This window comes from Heterocephalus glaber, unplaced genomic scaffold (genome assembly GCF_053883595.1).
Source record: "Heterocephalus glaber isolate CG9 unplaced genomic scaffold, H.glaber_assembly_v1.0 deba00001687, whole genome shotgun sequence".
In the NCBI taxonomy this organism is placed as follows: domain Eukaryota; kingdom Metazoa; phylum Chordata; class Mammalia; order Rodentia; family Bathyergidae; genus Heterocephalus; species Heterocephalus glaber.
In genome coordinates, this window is record NW_028258412.1 from 19,182,185 (window position 1) to 19,205,413 (window position 23,229).

At 54.9% G+C, this 23,229-nt stretch overlaps 1 protein-coding gene across 1 annotated transcript in view; it reads right to left on the reverse strand.

The window, feature by feature from the left end:
- The window catches only part of Dtx1 (deltex E3 ubiquitin ligase 1), a 30,944-nt gene extending 23,564 nt beyond the window's left edge, over positions 1–7,380 (reverse strand). The window contains exons 1-2 of the mRNA XM_004843754.3: positions 7,194–7,380; positions 5,872–6,754 (exon numbers count right to left, since the gene is read on the reverse strand). Of these exons, the coding sequence (XP_004843811.1) occupies positions 5,872–6,130 (259 nt within the window). The 5' untranslated portion in view covers positions 6,131–6,754; positions 7,194–7,380. The remainder of the gene's footprint in view (positions 1–5,871; positions 6,755–7,193) is intronic.
- Between the last annotated feature and the right edge of the window lie 15,849 nt (positions 7,381–23,229).

Sequence of the window (23,229 nt, forward strand, 5' to 3'; positions counted from 1 at the left end):
GGGAGTGGGTGACTGTCTAGGGGCATGGAGGCTTCTGGGGCAGGAGCAGGGGGAAGGCGTGGGGCTGCTCAGTCCACGGTGGGGGGAGTGGGGACGGGTCTTCCCTGCCTACACCTGCACGGGCGCCTGCCCTGTGGCAGTCCTAGGACCCCTGCTGTCCTGCTGCCACCCTGGCCCCTCCTCAACACCCTCTCCACATGTCTTATTTTATTTATTTTGCTGTACTGGGGATTGAATCTGAGGCCTTCACACTGAGCTACATCCCTGGCCTTTTACATTTTTTTAAAAAAACTTTTGTTAAATTGTCCAGGCTGGGGTTGAACTCGCAACCCTCTCCCCTCTGCCTCCCAGAGTGCTGGGATAGAGGCGTGCACCACCACGCCAGGCTTCGGCTTCGACGTGTCTCTATCATTTTGCCTCCCCTCTCACCTATTACCGCCTGCTTCTCCCCATCACAGCCCCAGCCCCACCACCGCCTGTCCTGTCCCTTCTGTCACCTCCTCCAAGCGCAGCCCTGTCCCCTCCCGGCTCTGCCTCACCCCCCTCTCCCCTATTCTAACCCAGCTCTCTCCCCTCACAGCCTCCGTCAGCTCTTACTTCCCTCGCCTCCAGGTCCGACTTCGGAGCTCTCGGACAGGCGAGGCTGAAGGAGGATGGGGAGGGCAGGGCCAGGTAGGGACGAGGGAGTCTGGGGTGCGGATCCAGCAGCACTGGGACCCAGGATCCCTCAGCTGCCTCCCAGACCCGCAAGGCCCTGGGGGCGCTGTCCAAGGTACCGCGAGCGGGGAGGGGTCCTGGCCACCAAGCGGGCTCAGGCAGGCGCCTTCCCCACTGCGGAGCTACTGGATGCACAGCCCCGTGATGAGCCCGGCTGGTGCTGCAGCGGTCTGGGGTTCCCCCCACGCCTGTCCACTAAAGGCCAGCGGCTGGCAGCCCTCTCCACCCTCCCCGTGGGCCCCAAGAGGCCTCTTTCCCTCGCCGGCCTTCATCAAGCCTCCCTCTGTCCCCAGGTCAGTGCTGATGCTGAGTCTTCCACCTGGAGGAGCCCCATTCTTCTGCAGCTCCAAACTGTGTGCTCCTGGAGGGCTCGGCCGACAGGAAGTCCTCTGAGAGCCCTGGCACCCACCACTCCCGTCACCACCTGTGACTCCACTAGACTCTAAAATCGATTTCATATTGGTCGATTTGACTCTGAAATTGAGTTTGTCCTTCTCTCTAAGGCCCAAGACCCAGCGCAGGGCCTGGTACTGAGCAGGCACCAGTGACTTCAATAAAAATGATAGTGGATTGACAGTATCACAAGACCTGCTGTCATCCTGGCATCAGGCCCAGCCCCAGGCCCTCCCAGGGGTCCTGTTACCAGGGAGCTGGGCCCTGGACTCCTCCAGGGTAATGTGGCTGTCCCTGCCTTGGTGCAGACCCTGACGACGCGCCCTGGGGGAGAAGGCGGAGGGCAGCAGCACAGTATTTTCTGTGCCTGGGCTGTCTGGGAAGCCTGGGTTCCAGCTTGGGACTCATGGTCTATGTGACCTTGGGCAAGTCACTAACCCTCTCCGGGCCTCAGTATCCCCTTTTGGAGTCTGAAGCCCAGAGAAGCTGCCCTCTCAGGGGATGGTGGCTCCTTCTCTCTGGGAGCCCTGCCGTCTGGCCCACAGCAGCCTGAGTATCCTCAGCCAGGACCTTCTGCAAGGCCAGGGATCAAGGCCGAGTGGAGCCTTCAAGATGCTAAAACCAGCCGCCACCTGTCACTGCCACCTGACAGCTGGGAGCAGTAGACACAGACAGCAGGCAGCTTGGGCATCTGGCCCAGCATTTGAGGAGGGCGTCCAGCCTTGGCCCCCCAGGCCTCAGCTGCCATCCACAGAATGGGCAGAAGGTAGCACTGGTCAGAGAGGTGCCCCGGCCCCTGGCCACAGGAGCCAGGAGCAACCTGGAGTGGCGGGGCAGGGCTGCATCATCCCTGCCCAGCTGTGTGGCCAGGGTGAGGCCCTCCGAGGCCACTGTCCCAGCAGCAGGGACCTAAGGACTCTGGGGAAAGTTGAGGCCTCAGGGTGCTGGGGACAGCAAGCCATTCCCCAGCTTTTCTCTGCTGCTGGTGGGGGCAACACCCTCGCCCCAAGATCTGGACAGCTTCAGAAATGGCTCAGCTGCCCAGCTGCTGGGCCCGCCTGGCTAAGCCCTCGCCCTGGATGGCTCACAGTGTGGGAGACAGAGAGCAGCAACAAAGGACGAGGAGCAAAGCTTGGGAGACAAACACACGCTGGTCCAGCAAGAAAATCAGCAGCATGGGGCGCACTATCCCTGGCTCTCCAGCCCTCTGCTTGGATGAAGCCACGGCAAGGATCTGATAGCGAGGTCCAGGCTCACACGTGTGGGGGAGGGGCTCTTCCTGCAGGGCTTCAAAGGGAACCGCACCCCCCCACCCCACCCCCGCGGGGTGCAGAGCAAACAACCCAGCAGGGAAGGGGGAGGGGCAGCAGCTGAACAAACAGTACCTCCCTCCCCCCTGCAGCCTGAGCCAGACACCTGGGTGACCTCTGATCTCTGGCTGGCTGCAGACGGGACCCTTGTGCCTCAGCCGTGGACAAGCAGGCTGGGCTGTGTGTGTGCATGCACGCACGTGTGCACTCACCCCCTGGCACACACCCTGAGGAGTGTATTCGCCACACTGGGTCTCCTGAGACACCGCCCTGTCCAACCCTTGGGCAGGTGAAGAGGATGTCAGGGCAGGGAACCAAATCCACCCACTCCCTGCTCTGCATAGCTTGGGAACTGAGATTGGTTTCTACATTGTAAATAGTTGAAAAAAAAGAGAGTATTTCATGAGCCATGAAAATGACACTGATTTCAATAAGAATTTCAAATTTCAGTGTCCACAAGTAGTTTTATCAGCACCCAGCCGCACACGTTCATTTGCATGTTGTCTGTGGCTGTTTTCACAAAGACAGCACAGGATAGAGAGACCTAAAAGATTTACCATCTGCCGGGGCAGGAAAGTCTGCCAGCTCTTGTATTAGGGCGCCAGCAAAATGAGGCCAGGCCACTACCTCCCCTCAAACTAAAGTCTAGCTCCACAAGCCCATGGGGGACTGCAGAGTGAGCAAATCTAGATGGAAACGTGGTTGATTTCAATGCATATGAGTAAGTTTTGGGCTTTACAGTTTTATGTTGCCCTGCGTGTGCGTCAAACAAACTCTTCAAGGTTTAAGATTTTTCTCTCTTTTTTTTCTTGGTATGGGGGATAGAACTCAGGACCTTGCGCTTGTGAGGCAGCGGGGCCACTGAGCTAAATACCCAGGCTCTCTCTCTCTCTCTCTCTCTCTCTCTCTCTCTCTCCGTCCCTCTCTCTCTCTCCCTTTTGAGACAGATTTCACCCTGTAGCCCAGGCTGGCCTTGAATACCCAGTGATCCTTCTGCCTCAGCTTCCCAAGTGCTGGGATTACAGATGTGCGCCTCTTTGCTGGGTTTGATTTAGGATCTCTTTCTTGCAGCCACAGTGCGCGCACACACTGGGTACACAGTAGGGGATTTGTTGCTGTTTGGGGATAAAATAGGCCTGATTCTCTCTAGCAATCCAGCTACCTTGCTAGGGATGCGATGTTCATGCCCATTTCACCGACATGGAAACTGAGACACCTGGCCAGGGTCACACAGCTGCCCAGGGGAGCAGGCAGCCTGCTGCAGCCCCTGGTTGGGAGCCGCTCACCCTCCCCTAGAGATTCTCGGGCTTGCTGCCCCACCTCGGGGTTTCCAGGCCTCCCCCTGGATGGGGGCCCTGGCAGGTGTCCAGGAGCCTGCAGAGGGATGAGTGGCTTTTTCCCTTTTCCAGCTCACAGGGGCAGGCGTGGAGTGCACAGCTGCCAGAAGGGCAGGGAGGCAATGGGGCTGGGCTTCTGGGGACCCCGGGTCCTGGAGGATCTCTGCAGGCTGAGCGAGCTCTGAACCTGTGAATGTCAAGCCAGGCCCCTGCCCTCTGGCTCCTAGGCAAAAGGAGACTGGGACAGGGGAGGCCCAGCACTCCCAGTCCCCATCAGCATTTCAGAGCTCCTCTGGAATAATGGCCACAAGGACTAGAGGTGATGCTTTTTTCCTTTGGACAGAACAGCTCCTTGCTCCGACCCTCCTTGCAGCATTTCCCCTCCCTCACTGTGCTCCAGACACAGTACACTTGAACATACTCAGCTACTTCCCACCCCAGGACCTTTGCATTGGCTGTTTCTTTACCTGGAACATGGGCTTCCCTTGCTTATTCTTCAGATCTCTGTTCAAACATCAGTTCTGCTGATTTATCTCACACCCTCAAGCCCATGGACTAATTCCCCATGAGATCATGTGTTTGCTTGTTCTCCAACTACACGGGGACCTTCGTGGTTGGTTTCCAAACTCTACTGAGACCCTGACTTGCTGCCTGCCGGGCCACAGTACTTCGTGCAGAGTCTGACATGCAGCAGGAGGTAAGTAAATGCCTGGATGATGGAATGCATAAAGGCCGGGCCTGACCAGTGGCTGAGGCCAACACCTGGAGTTATGGAAGTAAAGATGCACTGAGATGCCAGGTCAACAAGCACCGGCCACGAGTTCGCCTGTGTGTTCAGCCTTGCCGGGCACTCTGCAGGTGCCACACCATGCTCTAGTGTGGCAGTGTCCAGCAGAACTTTCTGCAGTGATGGCCATTTCTGGGTCTACACCGTCCTGTCCTACCCGTGGCTCCTGGGTACCTGGAGAGTGGCTAGTGCAACCCCAGAACTAAACTTCATGCTCTCCATAATGTTAACTAACATGGATTTCAACAGCTGCTCGTGGTTAGTGCCTCTCACACAGGGGAGTTCTGCCACTCAGGGATTCAGGGAAACTTCCCCCAGGCCTCATCAGCCGCTCCTTGGGGGCCAACATGGCCAGGACTCTTGGGCCACTTCCACGAGGCTGGGCCACAGCGCTGCCCACCCAGCCAGTCGCTGAGACCACAGGGCTGCTAGCAACTCAGGGAGCGCTCCGCCATGGCAATGAGACCCAGGACAAGACAGCGAGGGCACTGATGCCACCCCTGTCACCATCACAACACCATCAGCATGACCGTCACCCCCACGACCGCCTGAGATGGTCACCAACGCCATCACTAAGCAGAGCACACGGCCACCAACCCTGCGCTTCCATCATCACGCACATCACACCACTCCCAGGGCCACCACCATGGCCGTCCACCATCAGTACCCCCAAACACTGCCACCAGCATCCCCCAAGGTCACCATGACACTGCACCAGCACCACCACTGAGACACCAGGGCCACCACCGTGAACCCCCATGATGAACCACCTCTTCTCTCCACCCAACTCCCCGACACCTGCAGCCAAGACACCTGGCCAGGCAAGGGCTGTGGCTCTGCAGTTCAGCTGCCTGGGCTTCAACCCCGGCTCTGAGTTGAAGTCGCTCAGCCTCCAGGAGACTCAGTTTCTCCATCTGTCAAATGGGGGTAATATTACTAGTACGATGAGACATACTGCCTGGGAATGCTGGAAAAGAGGAAGAAGGAGCACGGGCAGCCTGCTTTCTTCAATAACCCAGTGCCAAGGCTCCTCCGTCTCTGTGCTCGGCCAGCCCATTCGCGTTAATCCTCACGCAGCTGGGAGAGAAACTGATCTTGATACTGACTGACACCGATCCATTTTGCAGATGAGGAAACTGAGTCTCAGAGAGGCACGGCAAAGGCACCCTGTGCAAAGGCCCACAGCTAATGTCAGGGGCTGCACCGGAACCCACACCAATCTGTCCCCTTTCCAGGGTGGGGGAGGGAGGCCGGTTAGCAGATTTGGCCTCTGCAGTGCCCACTGGCTCCCTCCCTCCTCAGGGACCCCGGGGAGGAGTCTCCTCACCTGTGTCCTGGCGGAACTGGTGCATGGACTGTAGGTCGATGACGTAGGGCACCAGGTGGGCGTCCACCTGGCCCAGGACCACAGAGCCCCGGGCGTCCTCCTTGAGCACGTTCTCGATGTGGTGACACACAGTGGCCGTGTAGGGCCGCCAGCGGCTGTGCTCATTCAGCCACTCCCACACCACGACCCGGGCCACGTTCTGCGGCGGGAAGCCCAGCCCGGCCACCGGCACCATCACGCCCTGGCCCGGCCTTGACATGGCCGGGGCGGTCTCCGGGGCCAGGTCCCCACACGGGCTGGCCCAGGTCCTCCCGGGCCTGGAGACGGCAGGGAACTTCCTCTCTCCCCAGGAGGAGGCTGGGGGCCTCCCTGCCGGCGAGGGCTCCTCTCCGAGGCCTAGAGGCCTGGGCGCAGGGCACGGGGGTGGTAACGGGGCTCCCAGGACCCCTTCCGGCAGAGCTGTCTGGAGAAGGGCGCTGCCGGAGCAGGGTCTCCCTTAGGACGGGAAAACGGCTCTGGATTCCCGGGTCCCTGGGCTCAGGTGAGGCCAATGCCTGTGTTCTGGGTCCGGCCTCCTCCCTGCTGGCCTCTGGTCCTCTGTCGCCGCCTCGCAGCGTCTGTCACCCGGGAGGCCCGAGCCCAGCCCTGCCCTCTGCGGGCTCAGCGGCCCCTGCGCTCCCAGCCTCGGGCCCGCCCCTCCCGACGGCTCCGCTCCAGGCGCGGCCTGGGTCCTCGTGCCCTCTCCACGGCGTCCTGGGAGGCCCGGGTGGTGGCAGAACGAGCGAGAAAGCTGTGCGGCGCTCGGGGACTGCGGGGCCGGGGACCACGGGGCCGAGGGGGGCGGGGGCCCGCGGGCACGCCCCACCCCACTCGTGCTCGCGACCTGCGGGAGACAGAAGGGGAGAGGGCCCTTTAAGAGGTGAGCGCCGCACCCCCCCTTCCCAGGAGAACCTCGGTTCTGTGCAGAACAATGGGGACCGATGGGGGGCGGCAAGGGGGCCTGGGGGACCCTGCCCGCTTTCCCTGGGGGGATCCGGGGCTGGGGGCTTGGGGTGCCGAGCTTCTGCCCGAGGCGCCCCCTCCCCTGTCCCGACTTCCGCCCCCCGGGGCCCGCGCCCTGCGGAGATGCGAGATTCAGGGCGCTCGGGGATGCGGGGCGCGCGGGGTGCGGGCGCGGCCCAGCGCCTTCGGGGGCCGCGTCGCTGAGAGGCAAAGCTGGACAGCGCTGGGTTCCGCCTGGGGGTGGCGGCGCCCCCAGCCCACCCGCGGGAGCGCGCGCACCGGTTCTGGGGTGGGGTCCCCCGCGCCCCGCCGAGCCTCACCGCCTCTCCCGCGCCGGCTCCTCTCCTCCTCTCCGCCTGCGATCCCGCGCGCCGCCGCCTGGCTCCGGGCGGGGGGAGCCGTGGTCCCGCCTCCGCGCCCCGCTGTCCCCGCTGCGCCCGCGTCTCAGCCCCGCCACCGACGGGAGGACGCACGCAGGGCCTCGGGCGCCGGGATCCCGCGGGTGGGAAGGGGGAGGGGGAGGGAGCGGAGCGGGAGGAGGAGGAAGGGGAGGAGACAGATGCGCTCTGACGGGCTAGTCTTGGGCGCCCCAATGCTCGGCTGGGCCCCCCCGGGACACCACGAAGCCCCCCTGCCCCAGGCACTGCGCCGAGGCGGGCGAGTGTTTAGGGGTCACCTGCTTGAATCTTTGCCATCTTTGCATTCCAGTCGCCTAGTCCAGGGCCTGGCACACTGTAGGTGCTCAATAAATGCTTAGATGAATTAATGTGGTCTCGAGACAGCCCTGAGAAGGCTCTGGGGGAGCCCCGTGTCTCCTCCTTGTGGGAAGGGCCTGGGAAGGCCCATTTCGAGCCAAAGGGAACCACAGCATCCGAAGTGCCAGATGGAAAGACTGAGGCCCAGAGGCAAGACGCAGAGCCGGGTCCCCCAGCACCAGGCGAGGGCCCGCACGGAGCCCACTCCCCCTGCGCCCCTGCTCCGGGTGAGAGGGGCCGCAGACCCGTCCTCAGCACCCGGGAGCGGAGCTTGGAGCAGGATCCTCTGCCACCGCGGTGGCAGTTGCCTGTAGGGTAGGGTGGGCGGTGGGTTGGGTGGAAGGGGGCTGGTGCAGGCGGCAGCTCGAGGTCAGTGGGACAGTCTCCGGCGGGCGGGGATGCGGGGTCCAGAGGGGTCAGCAGCTGTCGGGGAGCCCGCCCGGGGCGGCCCCGCCCCCGCCCCCCATGGAGACGGAGATCGGCCAGGCGAGGTCAGGGGCAGGCGGAGGACTTTCCCAGAGCCTGCGGCCAGCTGGAGTGTCCGCCCACCCAGCCTCCGTCCTCAGCCCGTGGGCTTTCCGCAGCTGCTCGCTCGGCGGCCGCGTCTGCAGGGCCCGCGCTCCCATTGGAGTTAAGCTAGGGTCCACCGATAGGTTTCGGGGGTGCACGGAGACCTCCTCCCCGCTACGTGCGAACTTATGTGTCCGCTGGACAGAAGGGCTCTCGGCCCTCAGCAGCCTCCTGTCAAAGAAGACGGTGGCGCTGAGTGGCTTAGAGGGATGCCCAGAAACCTTAAGTTAGGGAAGGTGCTCGAGGGGGCGGGGTGGGGCGGGAAGAGATGGGCACAAGGTCACCTGGGGATTTGGCAGCCATCTGGAAATGGACTCCCAAGTCTCTGGACTTCCTGCCTCATGCTACATAAGGTCTCACAAGTGTCACCTCCTCCAGGAAGCCTTCTGGGAGCCATCCCACCCCCCACCCCCCACCCCCCGGTCCTTTGTCCAGGCCTGGGTAAGACATCCTGAGGTGAAGTCTGTGACATCAGGCACTGTGCTGCAGTCGTCTGTGTGGCTGGTATTCATTACATAACGGCGTCGTTTCCTGAGTGTCTATTATGTGCCAGGCACTTATGTAATGCTCAGTACTCTCCACAACCACCCCATGAGGTAGGTCGCACTGCCCTCATTTCACACACAGCAAACACAAGACAAACTTCTCCTCCTGGAGTTCGGACAGCTTGAGTGGCTCACTCAAGTCCCCAAGGTGAGGAAGTGGTGGCCACCCCATTGCACCTCCCATGGCACCATGCTGCCTGTGTTCATTGACTGACTAACGAATGGCATTTGCTGAGGACCTAGCACATGTGGCACTTAATGGTCCCTCAGGTGGGTTGCAGAGCATCTAGGAGTACAAAGTCCTGCTACCCGGACATCCAAGGAGAAAGGAATTCAAAGGAGGGAGAAGGCATGTGGCCACAGAGGCATCTACAAGAGAGGTTGGGGCCCCTGTGAAGGCCCCTCAGGGAGCCCCCATCGGCCTTGGGAGCGAGTCAGGGAGCAAGTCTGGGAGCATGTGGGGCCTTGTGAGCCCTGGGGTGGTCTTGGGTTTCATCCCAAGTCATGGGGTCACGGGTGGATCTCACGTGCTTGGATTCCTGCTTGGAAGGGCCTTACAGAACCAGGCTTCATTGAGCACCTACTGTATCCCCAGCCCTGGTCCAGGTGGGCAGGGCCCAGACTGGAACCAGCTGCAGAGCCAGTTGGGGAAGCCAGAAGACACTCTCAGGGCTGACCCCCCCTTGGTGCCTGTGACCCAGGCCTCCCTCTCCGCTCCGCTCCGCTCCGGAGCCCACTGTGTTCTGGTTTCAGCCCAGCTGTGACCTTTCCCTTCGCAGCTGAAAGTAAGTTTAAGTGGAAAACAGGAAGCAGCGCATTTGGGTGTCTTTGGGGACAGAACACTAGGGACTTCCTGGGGTCCAGGTGTCAGCGTGTTTTGGTCTTGCCCTGCATTCAAGGGGTGGAAAGTGCAGGAGGACAGAACCAGCTGGTCTCTATTTTGAGCTTTTAGAGCCTGTTTTGAGCCACCAACTTCTTCATCTAGAGAGAAAATATTTATTGAGCACCTACTACATGCCAAACACTGTTCAAGCCCTGGGGGTGCACCAGTGAACAGAGACACACCCCCCCGCCCAACATGTATGTATGCATTATATATACATGCATGTTGCATTGTAAACTCTAAGTGCAGTGAGAAGCAGCAAATCCCAGGCCTGAGGGCGAGTGAGTCAGTACAGCCACTGGGCCAAACAGCCAGCCTTTCCTCTGATCATTAAGCGCTCACGTACCCTGTGATCAGGCAGTTCTGTCCTGATGGGTGAACCCTGGAGAAACTATCACCCATTCACAGAATGTCTTTGGGAGGCTGAGGCAGGAGGATCACAAGTTGGAGTCCAGCCTGGGCAACTTAGTGACTTAGGGAGGTCCTGTCTCAAACTAACTGAAAAATTTAAAATGAACTGGGGGTGTAGCTCAGTGCAAAGGTCCAGGGTTCAACCTTACCACAAAGGAAAAAAAATAAAAAGAATATCCAGAGCAGCTCTGTTTATAGTGGATGAAATTGGGAAACAGTGCAAATGAATAAACTATGATTTAATTCCCATGCTGAAATGTTGCACCACATTCCATATGCAGGAATTAAAGCCACCCACCACGACATGGCTGGAACCAAGGATTAGGATCGACTCACTCTTTTGTGAACCAAGATTAAAGAAAAAATGGAGTAAGCAGGGTGGGAGGTGGCTGGAGAGGCTAACAGCAGGCTGAGGGGTGGTGGTCAGGGGAAGTGCTACTGAGGTGACATTTGAGCCCAGACTTGAAGGAGGGAAGTAGAGAGCCACGGGGTAGATGGGAGAAAGTGTGCCAGATGGTGGGCCTAGCCAGTGCAAAGGTCCTGAGGTCAGCAGGAGAGTTCTTGGCATCTCTAGGCTTGGCAGAGAGGTCAGTGGGTGGGGGATGGAGGGAGCACAGACATGTGCCTGGAGCTGATCAGGAAGGGGGACAGAATGAAGCAGGCTTAGGGAGGGAGAGAGATGTGGGGGGAGAGAGGGAGGACAGTCCTGGTTCCCCAAGGGTCCAAATCCTGAGTTTGCTCTTCTCAGCCACCGGCTGTTCCACTTTCCCTGAGGTCCACAAGACCTCAGTGTCCTTGGCTCAATTTAAGTGGGTTCTCTCACCTGCACCCTGCGGCATTCTGCCTGGCTGGCTGCACACTCTGCGGCCCATGGTTGTGTTGTGGGGCCCTTCTGCGGTTGCTTAAGAGGCTGTGCACTGGGAAGGGGTGCCAGTGACCAAGAAGCCACTGGGAGGGGGGTGGAAGAGTAACCAGCCCCTTCACCCCCGTGCTTTCTAGGTACCAATGCCCCCCCCCCCCCCAGCACTGGGGATTGGCCCCACGGCCTTCACCCTGAGCCACATCCCCAGGCCTTTTTGTATTGTTTATTTTGAGACAGTCTCACTAAGTTGCTCAGGCTGGGCTCTAATTTGCGATCCTCCTGCCTCAGCCTCCCAGATTGCTGGGATTACAGGTGTGGGCCACCATGCCCGACTGGTACCAGGGATTTTACAAAGCTCTCGCAATCTTTCAACAGCCCCACAGGCATTGGGCCAGATCTCACAGGTGAGGAGCCTGAGGCCCAGGGAGGTTGTGACGCACACCACACAGTGAGTGCTGAGTCTGAAAACCCCAGGCCTGGCTCACTCTGAAGCTGTGCACCTAGTGACCCAGGTCACCCATTTCCAGGGAGCTACCCCTGAGTCTTCCCGGACCTCGGGTTTCCCCCGTCTGTGCTGTGGGGTGGGTGTGTCTTGCTGCTTCTCTCTTCTTCCCCAGCCTGAGGCAGCTAGAGGAAGCGAGGCACCCCAAACTGGATGCCTGTGTCTCCATCACACGGGGAAGGGACCCCAAGAAAGAACAGGGCCGAGTTGCTCACAGACCTTGTCCATCTGCAGAAGGGGTGAGGGCAAGGAGGAGAGGAGCTCCATTTCCCCCTGGACCCCGACTTTTGCGGCTGTAGAAATTGCAGCACGGGGTGCGCTGTGAACAAAACATGGGCGTGTGTGCATAGCGCCCCCTGGTGGCCGAGTTTGGTCCCTTGCCACCTTGGAGGGCTTTTCAGATTATTTTTGTATAAGGATTTTTAAAAATTGACAGAAGCGGGTAAGTTTTCCCATGTTGATCACTTCTGAATAGTGTTCAATAGTGTTAAGCGCAGTCACACTGTTGCAAAGCTGGTCTCTGGAACTTTTCCATCTTGCAACACTGAAACAATTGCTCCTCAGTCCCCTTCCCCAGCCCTGGAAACCGCCATCCTATTTTCTGTCTCTGAATTTGGCTACTCTGGTACCTCATGAAGGACCATGCAGTATTTGTCATTTTGCGACTAGCTTATTTCACTTAGCATAAGGTTCTCGTTGAACCCAGGGCCTCACCTATGCTAGGCAAGGGCTCTACTGCTGAGCTACATCCTGGCCCTTTCTATTTTCATTTTATTTTGAGACAGGGTCTCACTAAATTGCCCAGATTGGGCTCGGATTTATGGATTTATGATGCTGCTGCCTCAGTGTCAAGTAGCTGGGATTGACAGACATGTGCCACCACACCTGGCAGAATTCCTACTTACTTATTTAGCACTGAGAATGGAACACAGGGCCTTCACACTGAGCTACATCCCTAGCCCTGTTTTTTAAAATTTTATTTTGAGACAGGGTCTTGCTAAGATGCTAAGTTGCCCAAGTTGAGCTTGAGTTTGTGGTCCTCCTGCCTCAGCCTCCTGAGTAGTTGGGATTGCAGGCATGAGCCACAAACCTGGCTCTTCAAGCGGAGAATCTTAAGGAAATCCCATTAGGTCTTGGCAGTGACGAGGACAGCTAGTGATGACCGAGCATCGTCGCTGGGCTCCACACAAACCTCAACCGAGTTCATCTTTGAACCATCCTGTGGGCTGGGTGATGCTGTTGTCCTCATTTACGCAGGTGGAAACCAAGACACAGAAATCACAGCAGTTGTTCAAGGCCCCAGAGCAGTGGAAAGCTACAGCCCGGCTTTGACCTGGGTCCTCGTCCGCCTTTGCGTAGGCCCACATTGGTCCGGCAAAGCCCGCCCCAAACATAAAGTCAAAAAAGGGAGAGAAGCTTTACTTCCACAAGAGCTCCCTCTCCGCTGCCCTCTTGCTACCTGCTGGGGGCTTGGTCCCCAGGTCCCTGTGCCAAGGAGGCCTCTCTTGGGTGTGCGGAGAGCCTGCTCCTGCCTGGTTTAACTCTGAGTCCTCCTCTCCCATGGATGCCCCGACATGTGCAATGCAAAACCAGGCTTGAGTGCCCCCTCCCTTCACCTTCCCTCTTTCCTCCTTCCTTCCTTTTGTTTTTGAGACAGAGTCTCCTAGGCTGGCTTCAAACTCACAGCAAGCCTCCTGCCTCAGCCTCCCAAGTGCTGGGATTACAGGTGTGTAACATCTCCCCCGGCTTCCTTTGCTTCTTGTTTATGTTTTTATTTTAAATTAATTTTGGGCTTCTAGAGAAGTCGCAAAGGGTACAATGAATTCTTGTTTACCCTTCACTCAGGCTTTTCAAATGTTAACCCTTTAACATGCCTGTATTCTTTTCTGCTCTCTCTCCACATACTACCTGCATATGTATGTATATATTTTTCTGAACCATTTGAGACCAAATTGCACAAGGATATCCACTTGCCCCTAAATACTTCCGTGTGTTCCCTAACACGAGGGCATTTGTTTACTCAACCACATCAATCAGGAAATCGATACCAGGCAATTATCTAATCTACAGTCCTTCTTCAGAGTTTGCCAGGTCTTCCAATAATATCCTCCACGGAGAGCAAAGTAAATAAAGAAAACTCCAGCGTCGCATGTGGCATGTAGGCTGTCCTCGGCCATCCATGTCAGCCCAGCCCCATGGGCAGGTGCATGTGTGAGCCCAGCCAGGTGGGCAGAGGTGCCAGCTGGCCTGTGGGCTCATGGGAAATCATGCAGGGAGCTTCCACATAGCACCCGCAGGGCAATGGAGCTGACAAAGCAGGTGTCACTTCCTTCCTTCCTTCCTTCCTTCCTCTCTAGTAATTAACTCACACGACTGGGCCAGCCCGACCAAGTCTAAGTTGACCCAGGGAAGACCCACAGCCTGAGTCTGAAGGCCATCTGGAGGTGGAATGCCTTCTTCCTCCAAGGACCTCAGTCTTTCTCTCTTAAAGCCTTCGACTGATCAGACAAGGCCTATCTATGTCACGGAGGGCAATGTTGGATGTAAGTCTGTTGATTCACATCTAAAAATACCTTCACAGCAACATCTCCCCTGGTGTTTAATCAAACATCTGGGCACTGTTGCTTAGCCACATCGATACCTAACACTAACCCAGCCATCAAGTCTCTTCTTCTCCACCTTTGACGTGTTGATATTTCAGTTTCTGCCATTGTCCCCTCAAGGTCACAACATGGCTGCTGACGCTCCAGAAATCGAGATCTCAGACAACAATGTGCAGAGCAGGAAGAGAGAATGATCGAAAGATCTTTTCCTGGCCCACCTCTCTCTTAGTAGGAAGATAGTCTTCCCAGAATCTCCCAGCAGACTTTGCTTTATGTTTAATTGTCCAAAACTGGGTCACATGGTCACCTGGGGGCCACTCATTTGCTGGGACTACAGAATGCCGGGATTGAAGTAGACAAATTAAGACTCATCCTTTGAGACTGGGTAGACCTGGGGAAGAAGAGACTGCTGGCACATGCTGGCACTGGTGACATACTCGGGGTGGGGGGAGCAGACATGAGGATCCGCCAAAAGGTGAGCGTATGGGGCCGGCTCAATCCCCTCAGCAGGCCTGACCTTGTGGCTGGCTGCCCTGTGCCCCGGTGGTGACCAGGCCATCTTCGGGGCTTCAGTGGGCTAAGAGGGTGGTGAGACTTAGCTGCAGGTGGCAGTGGTGGTGAAGCTGCAGCCCTCAGTGTGACAAACGGTTCTCACCCGTGGCCTCCAGCATTAAGCCGAGTCTGCAGGGGACCTGGGAGGCCTCGGGAGATTCCCCAGCATGGAGGGCCCAGCAAGAGCAGGAGCTGCCCTGGACCCCAAGCTAGCACCTGGGGGAGGTCAAGGACCCTCGAGAGGACTCAGAAGCAGACCCTTCCCAGCCAGCACCTCTATTCTCTGGCCTGCGTCTCCCCGCGGGCAGGGGAGGCGGTGACCCCTCCTCATCTTACAGATGGGGCAGCTCTCTTATCTCTCCTTGCTGCTGGACCAGATGGCCTCAACTTTCACAGCACAGGTCTATTCTCTCAACACTCCCAGAAGTCGGAAGTCCTCCGTTTAAGCACTGACAGGGCTGTGCTCCTTCCTTCGGGAGGCTCTGAGGGAAAGCCTGGCTCTCCCACACCTCCACCATCTCAAAGCCATCGGCACAGTGTCTCCCAGACTCTGCTTCTGCTGTCACATCCCTCCCTTCCCTCTGAGCTCTGCTTCCCCGTGCTGCTCCCCACTTTTATGGGGGGCTGCAGCCCCTGCTGACCCTGTGTGTGCCTCTCACTTCTCCATAACTGCAATCCAGGGGGGAGGCTGCGCTTGTCATGGTTAGGAAAGGGGGTGCCTGTATGGGCCCTGGGTTGAAATCCTGGCTTCACCCCTTCATTGCTGTGTGACCTTGGACAAGAGTCGTTGCTTCTCTGTGCGTGTTTTCTCATCGGTAAAATAAGAAGGCTGCTACAAGGTGCATGGGGTCTGAGGGCTGAATGATTTCACAAAAGCTGAGTTCTTACAATGTCTGGTTCCTGAGAACCTTGGTAAATGTTAGCTGGATTCGCAAAGAATTCCACCCCTACTGCCATAAGATTGGTGCACTCTGGTCTAGCCTTGGACTGACTGTGCTGGGTACTCAATGCCAGCTGCCTTCACAGACAGTTCAGAGGGACAAAGGGGTTCTCTCAGGAGCAGATGACCCCTGGCATCTCAGGGCCGAACATGATAAAGCTGACTTCCCATCGCTGGTGGGTGGGCAGCATGCCTGCACGGAGAGCTGGGGCCTCCAGGGTCACTGTGTGTGCTCGCGTGTGTGTGGGGGGGCGGGGAGGGAGTGGAACTGCTCTGCCCCTCTGCCCACCAGCTCCTAAGGGCCTCCAGCAGGAGGTGACACACAGCTTTGTGCAAGCCTGGGCTTGTCTTGGGCTGGCGGTGGCTGGTGTGGTGTGGTGACCACCTGAGGCGTGGGCACCAGGACCGCCGGAGGGACAGAGGAGGCAGCTGGTGCAGCCCAGGAAACAGGGAGGCTTCAGGGAAGAGGTGACCGCTGACCCAAGGCTTGGACAAGAACTTGCATTGCCTGTCCTGGAATGGTCCCAGGTAAAGCCCACAGGAGACAGGGTGGGGCAGCAAACAGTGGAGAGGGTGTTACAACAGGATCATCACAGAAAGGGTGAGGTCTCATGTTAGATCCCACTCCCTGGAGCTGCCCAAAGGATGCCGATTTTGCTCATGGCTACTTTAGGGTCAGGATAGTGACTAGACTGGAATTGGCTTTCAACAATGCCCAGAGGCTGAATTAATGGGAGGGACAGGGTGACTCAGGGACCTGCAGCTGAGGGTCTCCAGGAAGTCATCCAGGCTTCGGGTAGGGATAGTCTGGATGTCTGTGTTCCCCAAATTCGTATTTGGAAGCCTTGATCCCCAGGTGATGGGCTGGGCTGGAGCCTGTGGGAGGTGACTGGGTCATGAGGGTGAAGCACTCATGCGCGGATTAGAGCCCTCACAAAGGGGGCCCCAGAGAGAAGTCAGCTGCCTGCAACCCGGAAGCGGAAGTGGAGGTTGTGTGTAACCCGGAAGCAGAAACAGGTCCTCCCTGGGACCTGTTCTTGCAGCCTCCTGCACCGTGAGTGGTAAACTTCTGTCATGTAGGACCGCCCCCCCGCCCCCCCCCCGCCCATCTACTGGGCTCTGTTACAGTAGCCCTAACTGTGAACCCGGGTGAGAGTGCTGTGTTTTTCTGAAGCGCCTGACTGAGATGGAGAGCTGCAGCCAAGTCCTGGGCTCAGCTGGGGATGCTTTGGAGGTATCTCCTCACCCAGCGGAGAGCCCTTTGGTCATCTCCTCCCCTCTCTCCTCCTTCTCCTCCTCTTCTTTTTCCTAGTACTGGGGATTGAAGCTACTGCCTTTGCACAGAGCTACATCCCCAGCTCTTTTTATTTTCTATTTTTGAGACAGAGTTTCACTAAGTTGCCCACATTGGACTTGAACTTGCAGTCCTCCTGCCTCAGCCTCCCAGAGGGCTGGAATGACAGATGCATGCCTCCACACCTACTTGAATCCTTTTGCTTTCTGTTACCCATGGTGGTGGCAGCCTTTTCTCTCTGCAAGCTGGCATCTGCATGGTTACCAGCTCTGGCTAGATGCCTGCCCAAACCAGCTTTCCAGGAGGCCCCAGGATCTACAGGCTTAGGGTGTGGAGGCAGAGAGGCCCAGAGTGGAATTCTGCCAGGCCGCTTTGGGCATTCGCCTTGCCTGGGCCTCAGTTTCCTTACTGGTCAACTGGGAATAAAGGTACCCCGCAGGAGGGCAGGTCTACGGAGCTGGTTCTGGGCATAGGGGAAGGGACTGTTGGTGCATGCTGGCGGCTCATCCCCGCTCCCCCCGCCTCTCTTGGCTCAGTGTTGGGCTGCAGAGAGGCAACCCAGAGCCTCTTACCAAGGAGTCCCCGGATGTGAGCGCAGAAATGCTTCCGGGTCAAGGCCTGGGCAGTGACCTTGGGGAACAGAGCTGCACAGAGCCTCAGTTTCCCCTGGGTCAGGTGGAGATGAAAATTTCTATTTTATAAGCAAGAAATGAGATGTTGAATGAAAAGCTCAGGGCCGGGCACACAGAACCCAGTCACAGCCAACAGCTCCTGTTCCCTCCTCCTCCTGGAGCGAGCTCAGACCAGCGCTGTACTTGGCCTTGGGAGTGGGGTGAGGCGTCTGGAGCCCAGCAGGATTTCTCAAGGGCACTGGAGAAGAGCCATGAGCTAGTGTTGACCTTAACCCCGGGCTTGCTCAGTTTGGCCGGGTGCAGACTCAGGCTGGGGACAGGGTGGAGCGTGGACAGAGGTGAGGTGGGAAAGAGGGGTGCAGAGCTGGGAGGAGACAGCTGATTCCCATGGGCACCCCCCGCAGGAGTTGTAGGGAGGGAGGATGCTGGGCCCCCGGCTCAGGTGGGGCATGTTCCACAGGTAACTGGAAGCCAGGAGGTGACCGTGCCAGCTGGATGCCAGGTGCTCACTTCACCTTAGAGGAGCTGGCCAGGACCTGTGCACTACCGAGCCCTGTGTGGGCTTGCAGGTCTCAGGCTTGGCCCCTCTTCCTTGCTAACTATCTGTCTGGGGAGAGAGACAATGTTTACGGCACCTCAGAGAGACTAGCCTGGTGTAGCACAGTTAGAAACAAAGGAGCTGAGCTACTGCCCTCCCTTCCTTCCAGATAGGGAAGCTGTGTGAGCCACTTCGCTTCTCCCCATTCAACCATAAAGCCAACACCACCCTAATGATTACCCAGGCTTAAGCCTGGAAGGTGGAGCAGGACACCAGTGAGAGAAACAGGGGAGGCGCTTGGGTCAGCGCCCTGGGTCTGACCTATGAATTCTGGATGCCTGAGTTACCCAGGCCCTTCTTCCCCTTTGCACTTGAGTCCTTTTCTCCTTTCATCTTTGAGTCCCTTTTTCCTTTTGCCCGCTTTTTCCTCACCCCTCTTCCTGTTCCTGCTGCCCTCCCTGATCTTCATTCAGCATAGCTACGTACTGCACACTAGGAGGTGGGCTGCGAGATTCTTTCCTTGTTCCCCACAAGAACCTGGACTATTCTTGGCTCACTCAGCTGGAACACGTGGACAAGGCTGCCCCGCTTAGCAGGAAAACCCAGGCTCTCCCGAGTCCCATGGCAGATTCCCCTCCTGGCACCCAGCAGGGGCCACAGCAGCTACCTAGGAGGCTGGGCAGAGTTGAGTCCCAGCCTGCAGCGGAAGTGGCTTCCTCAGCAGCAGCAGCAGCAGCAGCAGCCCCATGGGGGCCACAGCCGGCTGCCTGCCTGTCTTCCTCCTGCCACCCTTCCGCCTGGAGCCAACCGTGCAACTCGAGTGAGTCTGCGTTTGAGCACCCTCCTCCGGAAGAGGTGCGTGTGTGGGCCCAGCCTGCGGGCTGCTGAGCAAGGGGTGCCATTTTCTTGGGGGAAGAGTGAAGAATTGGTAATTAGTTGGAACATAATGTAAAATATGTTCATTGGAACATAATGTAAAATATTGTAAATGTCATATAAAGTAAGCGTATGTTCAAGATCGCTTCACTCCCACTTACAACATTTCCTGTAGATTCTGTTAAGTGATATTTTTTTCCCAGACCATGATTTTTTTTTTTTCTCTAAAGCTGGGGATGAAAGGGCCTTCACACATGCTAAACAAGCGCTCTATCCCTGAGTTACATCTCTAGTCCTTTTTAAAAATTTTAATTTAAGACAGCGTCTTCCTAATTTGCCCAGGGTACCCTTGAACTTGAAATCCTCTTGCCTCAGCCTCCTGGGTTACTATGGCACCATACCCAACCTAGACCTCCATTCTTTTCATGGCTGAATTATATTCTACTGTGCACACATGCCATATTTTATTTGTCCATCCCCCTATCAGTAAGCGCTTAGGTGGTTTCCACCTTTTGGTTATTGTGAACAACACTTCTGTGAACATCTGTGTACAAGAATTTGAAGCTGGGTGTGGTGGCACACTCCTGTGATCCCAGCACTTAGGAGGCTGAGGCAGGAGGATCAAAGCAAGTTTGAGGCCAGCCTGGGTTACATAGTGAGTTCAAGGCCAGGCTGAGCTACATAGGGAGACCCTGTCTAAAAGACAAAAAACAAAAAACAAAATAGCAAGAACAATAACATAAAAGAATTTGTTTGAGCCTTTGTTTTCAATTTTTTTTGGTTTATACCTAAGTATGGAATTACCAGGTCATATAGAAATTGTACATCCATCTTATTGAGGAAATGGCCAAACTGTGTCCCCAGCGGCTGCTGCATTTCCAGATCCTACCAGCAACGCAGGTGTTCTAATTTAGCTGGGCGTGGTGAGGCACACCTGTAATCCCAGCTACTCGGGAGGCTGAAGCAGGAAGGTTACAATTTTGAGTCCAGCCTGGACGACCTAGTGAGATCCTGTCTCAAAATATAAAGACCCAGAAAAGGCTGGGGGTGTAGCTCAGTGTGAAGCCTCTATTCCAGTGTCTCCGACACCTGTTATTCTCCATCTTTTTCCGTAGCCATCCTACGGCTCTGAAGCGCTGTCTCATTGTGGTCAGGATTTGCGATTCTCCGATGACTCATGGTGTGGAGCATCCTGTGCATGCTTATTGCTCATTTTTATATGTTTTTTTCTATTTATTTACAAACTGTGACTTTAATGTAGAGAAAAGGAAACAGAATAGGTTTACTGAAGTATAAATAATACTGCATATATTTTACTATGATGTGTATGTGTTTTATTCAGGATTCTTCTGAGAATCAGAACCAATAGAATATTCAGAGATATATAGGAAGGAATTTATTGAGTATTGCCTTTCATGGTGTGCAGCTTCGAGGCTTGTTTTTTTTCCATTAAGTTTATCGGTACATTTTAAGTATACAATACAGTTACATTCATTATTGGGATCTTGTACCTGTACATGACGTATCTTGGTTCTTATTTTTTCCCCATTCCCCTGCCCTCCCTTCACCCCCTCCACCCTTCCCTATTTACAAAGACTTTGTTTCCATTTTTTCTTTTCTCATATTTTTTCCTTTCCCTTCTTTCCTTTCCCCTACCCCTCCTACTTCCCCTACTCCTTTAGACCTTTTCTACCTATTTCACATTATCAATTATACATTTTGATCCTTATTTATGCTTTTAGCTTCTCACACCAGAGAAACAATTTGGTATTTACACATGTGTGTCCTATTTATTTCACTTAAGAGGATGGCCTCGATGTGCATCCATTTAGCTATATTTGTCTCTAGTTTCTCATTCTTTATGGCTGAATAGTACTCCATTTTATTAAAAAAAAAACACATCTTCTTTATCCAGTCTCCAGTTGATGGGCACTTGGGCTGTTTCCAAGTTTTAGCTATTACAAACTGTGCTGCTATAAACATGGGTGCACATATATCGCTATGGTATGATTCTTTTAATTCTTTTGGGAAGGTACCCAGCAGAGGAATAGCTGGGTCAAGACAGTTGACCTTTGTCTGAGGAACAGCTGATAAAATTTATTCCCACATTGTAGGTTGTCTCCTAGCTCTGTTGGTGGTTTCTCTTGTAGTGCAGAAGCTTTTTTTTTTTTTTTTTTGGTTACCGGGGATCGAACTTGGGACCTTGTGCTTGTGATGCAGGTGGCAACCACTGAGCTAAATCCTCGGGCCCCAGAAGCTTTTTAATAAGATGAGATACCAGTTGTTGATTCTTTGTGCAAGTTCCTGGTTCATGTTTATATCTTGATGAGAGAAATGTCTATGCAACCCCTATGCCCATGTTTACATTATAGTTTTGTGTTTTTGCTGTTGAGTAATAGGAGTTCTTTTTATATTCTGGATTTTAATCCCTTAGCAGAGGTATGATTTGCAGATATTTTTTATCTCATTCTGTGGGCTGAATTTTCAACTGTCTTAATAGTGTCCTTTAACACACAGAAGTTTTTGCTCTTAATGAAGTCTAGTTTATCTGTTTCTCCCTTTTTACCTCTGCTTTTGATGTCATACTTAAGAATCCATTATCAAATCCAAGGTCATGTAGAGTTTCTTCTATTTTTTTAAAAAAGAATTTTACATTTTTAGCTCCTAAAATGTAGATCTTTGATTTTTTTTTTTTTTTTTTTTTTTTGAGACAGGGTCTCATTATGTGGCCCAGTCTGGCCTCAAACTGACAGTGATCCCCCTGCCTCAGCCTCCTCAGTGCTGGGATTACAGAAGTGCGCCACCACACCTGGCTCTTTGATCCACCTGAGTTAATTTAGCATGTGGTGTAAGGTGAGGACCCAGCTTCATTCTGTGCACGTGGGCACCCATGTTTTCATCACCAGTTGATGAGACTTCTTTTCCCATCAAACAGTCTCAGCACTCGTGAGCATCAACCAACTGTGGATGTTGCTAGGTGCTTGGTTCTACTTGGTTTTTAAATTTATCTATTTTTATGCAAATACCACATTGGTTTGATGGCACTAAATTTTTTTTTTTTTTTTTTTGTGGTACTGGAGAAGGAATCCGGGGCCTGCGGCCTGCGGGCCAAGGGCTCTACCACTGAGCCCATTCCCAGTTCAGCACCATGTTAGGAAATTGTGAGTCCTCCATCTAGTTCTTCCCGCTCCTTTTTTTCTTAAAGATTATCTTGGGTATTTTTTTGGTACTGGGGATTGAACTCTGGACCTTGCGCTTTTGAGGCAGGTGGCAGAACCACTGAGCTAAATCCCCGGCCCCTATCTTGGGTATTTTGGATCCTTTGAAGTTCCATATGAATTTTTCCATTTATGCAAAATAAATGCCATTGGGATTTTGTTCCAGATTACATTAAATCTGCATATTGTTTGAGGGTAGAATTCTCACTTTACCAATATTAAGTCTTCTAATCCATGAGCAACACAGTTCTGTTTATTTTTGAGGGCCTCTGCCTGAGTATCTTGGAAGGTGTTAGAGCTTGTATCTAGATGTCCCCCGAAAGCCTCGTGCACTCATAAGTGGGGCTTTGAAAGGTGGCTGGATCATGGATGTGTGATATTGGGATTAAAGGTGTATGGTACTAGATTAGTCCAGATTGGTGTAGCATAGTTCTGGGCGTGGATGAATGGAATTAAAGGGAAAAGGAGGGGCTCACTTGCTCTTACTGCCTACCCTGCCATGGACTGTTTCTCCTGTTTTTTTTTTTTTTCCTGGTACCAGGAATCAAACTCAGGACCTTGTGCTTGTCAGGCAGGTGCAATGCCACTTAGCTGAATCCCAGCCCAGTGTCTCCTCTGTGATGCCCTTCTGCCATGCCACCCTACTTTGGAGCCAACTGACTAGGGACCAAAATCTCTACAAACTGTGAGGTAAAATAAACCCTTCCTCCTTTAACTTGTGAGTGTTGGTTATTTTGTCCCAGCAATGAGACAGTAACTAAGACAGAAGATATTTCTCAGCAGTGGGAATGCTTTCAGAACTCCAAGACAAAAATCCACAATGGTTAAATTTGAGGTTCATGGGAAAGATTTGTTTCTCAATAATGGCACAGCCTGGTGTTGAAAACCCCTGTGTTAATTCAGGGGGCTCTGTGCAAGGTCCCTGGGCTTGTGGGAAGCCAAATTGAAAGCTGTTTCGAGCCTTTGGCAGCATGTCCTTCTCTTCCCTAGTGAGGCGCGAACTCGCAGTGTGTGGAGGTAATACGTTGCTAGAAGGAGCCTTATACAGGCTTGTGACTCAAAGCGCACATCTGTCCCCTAATCCCGTCACAGTGGCTTTTTACCATACCCACTATACCCATCCTCTGTGACCTTCCTGCTTCCGGCTCAGGCTGGTGTAATTCTCTCTACGGCCA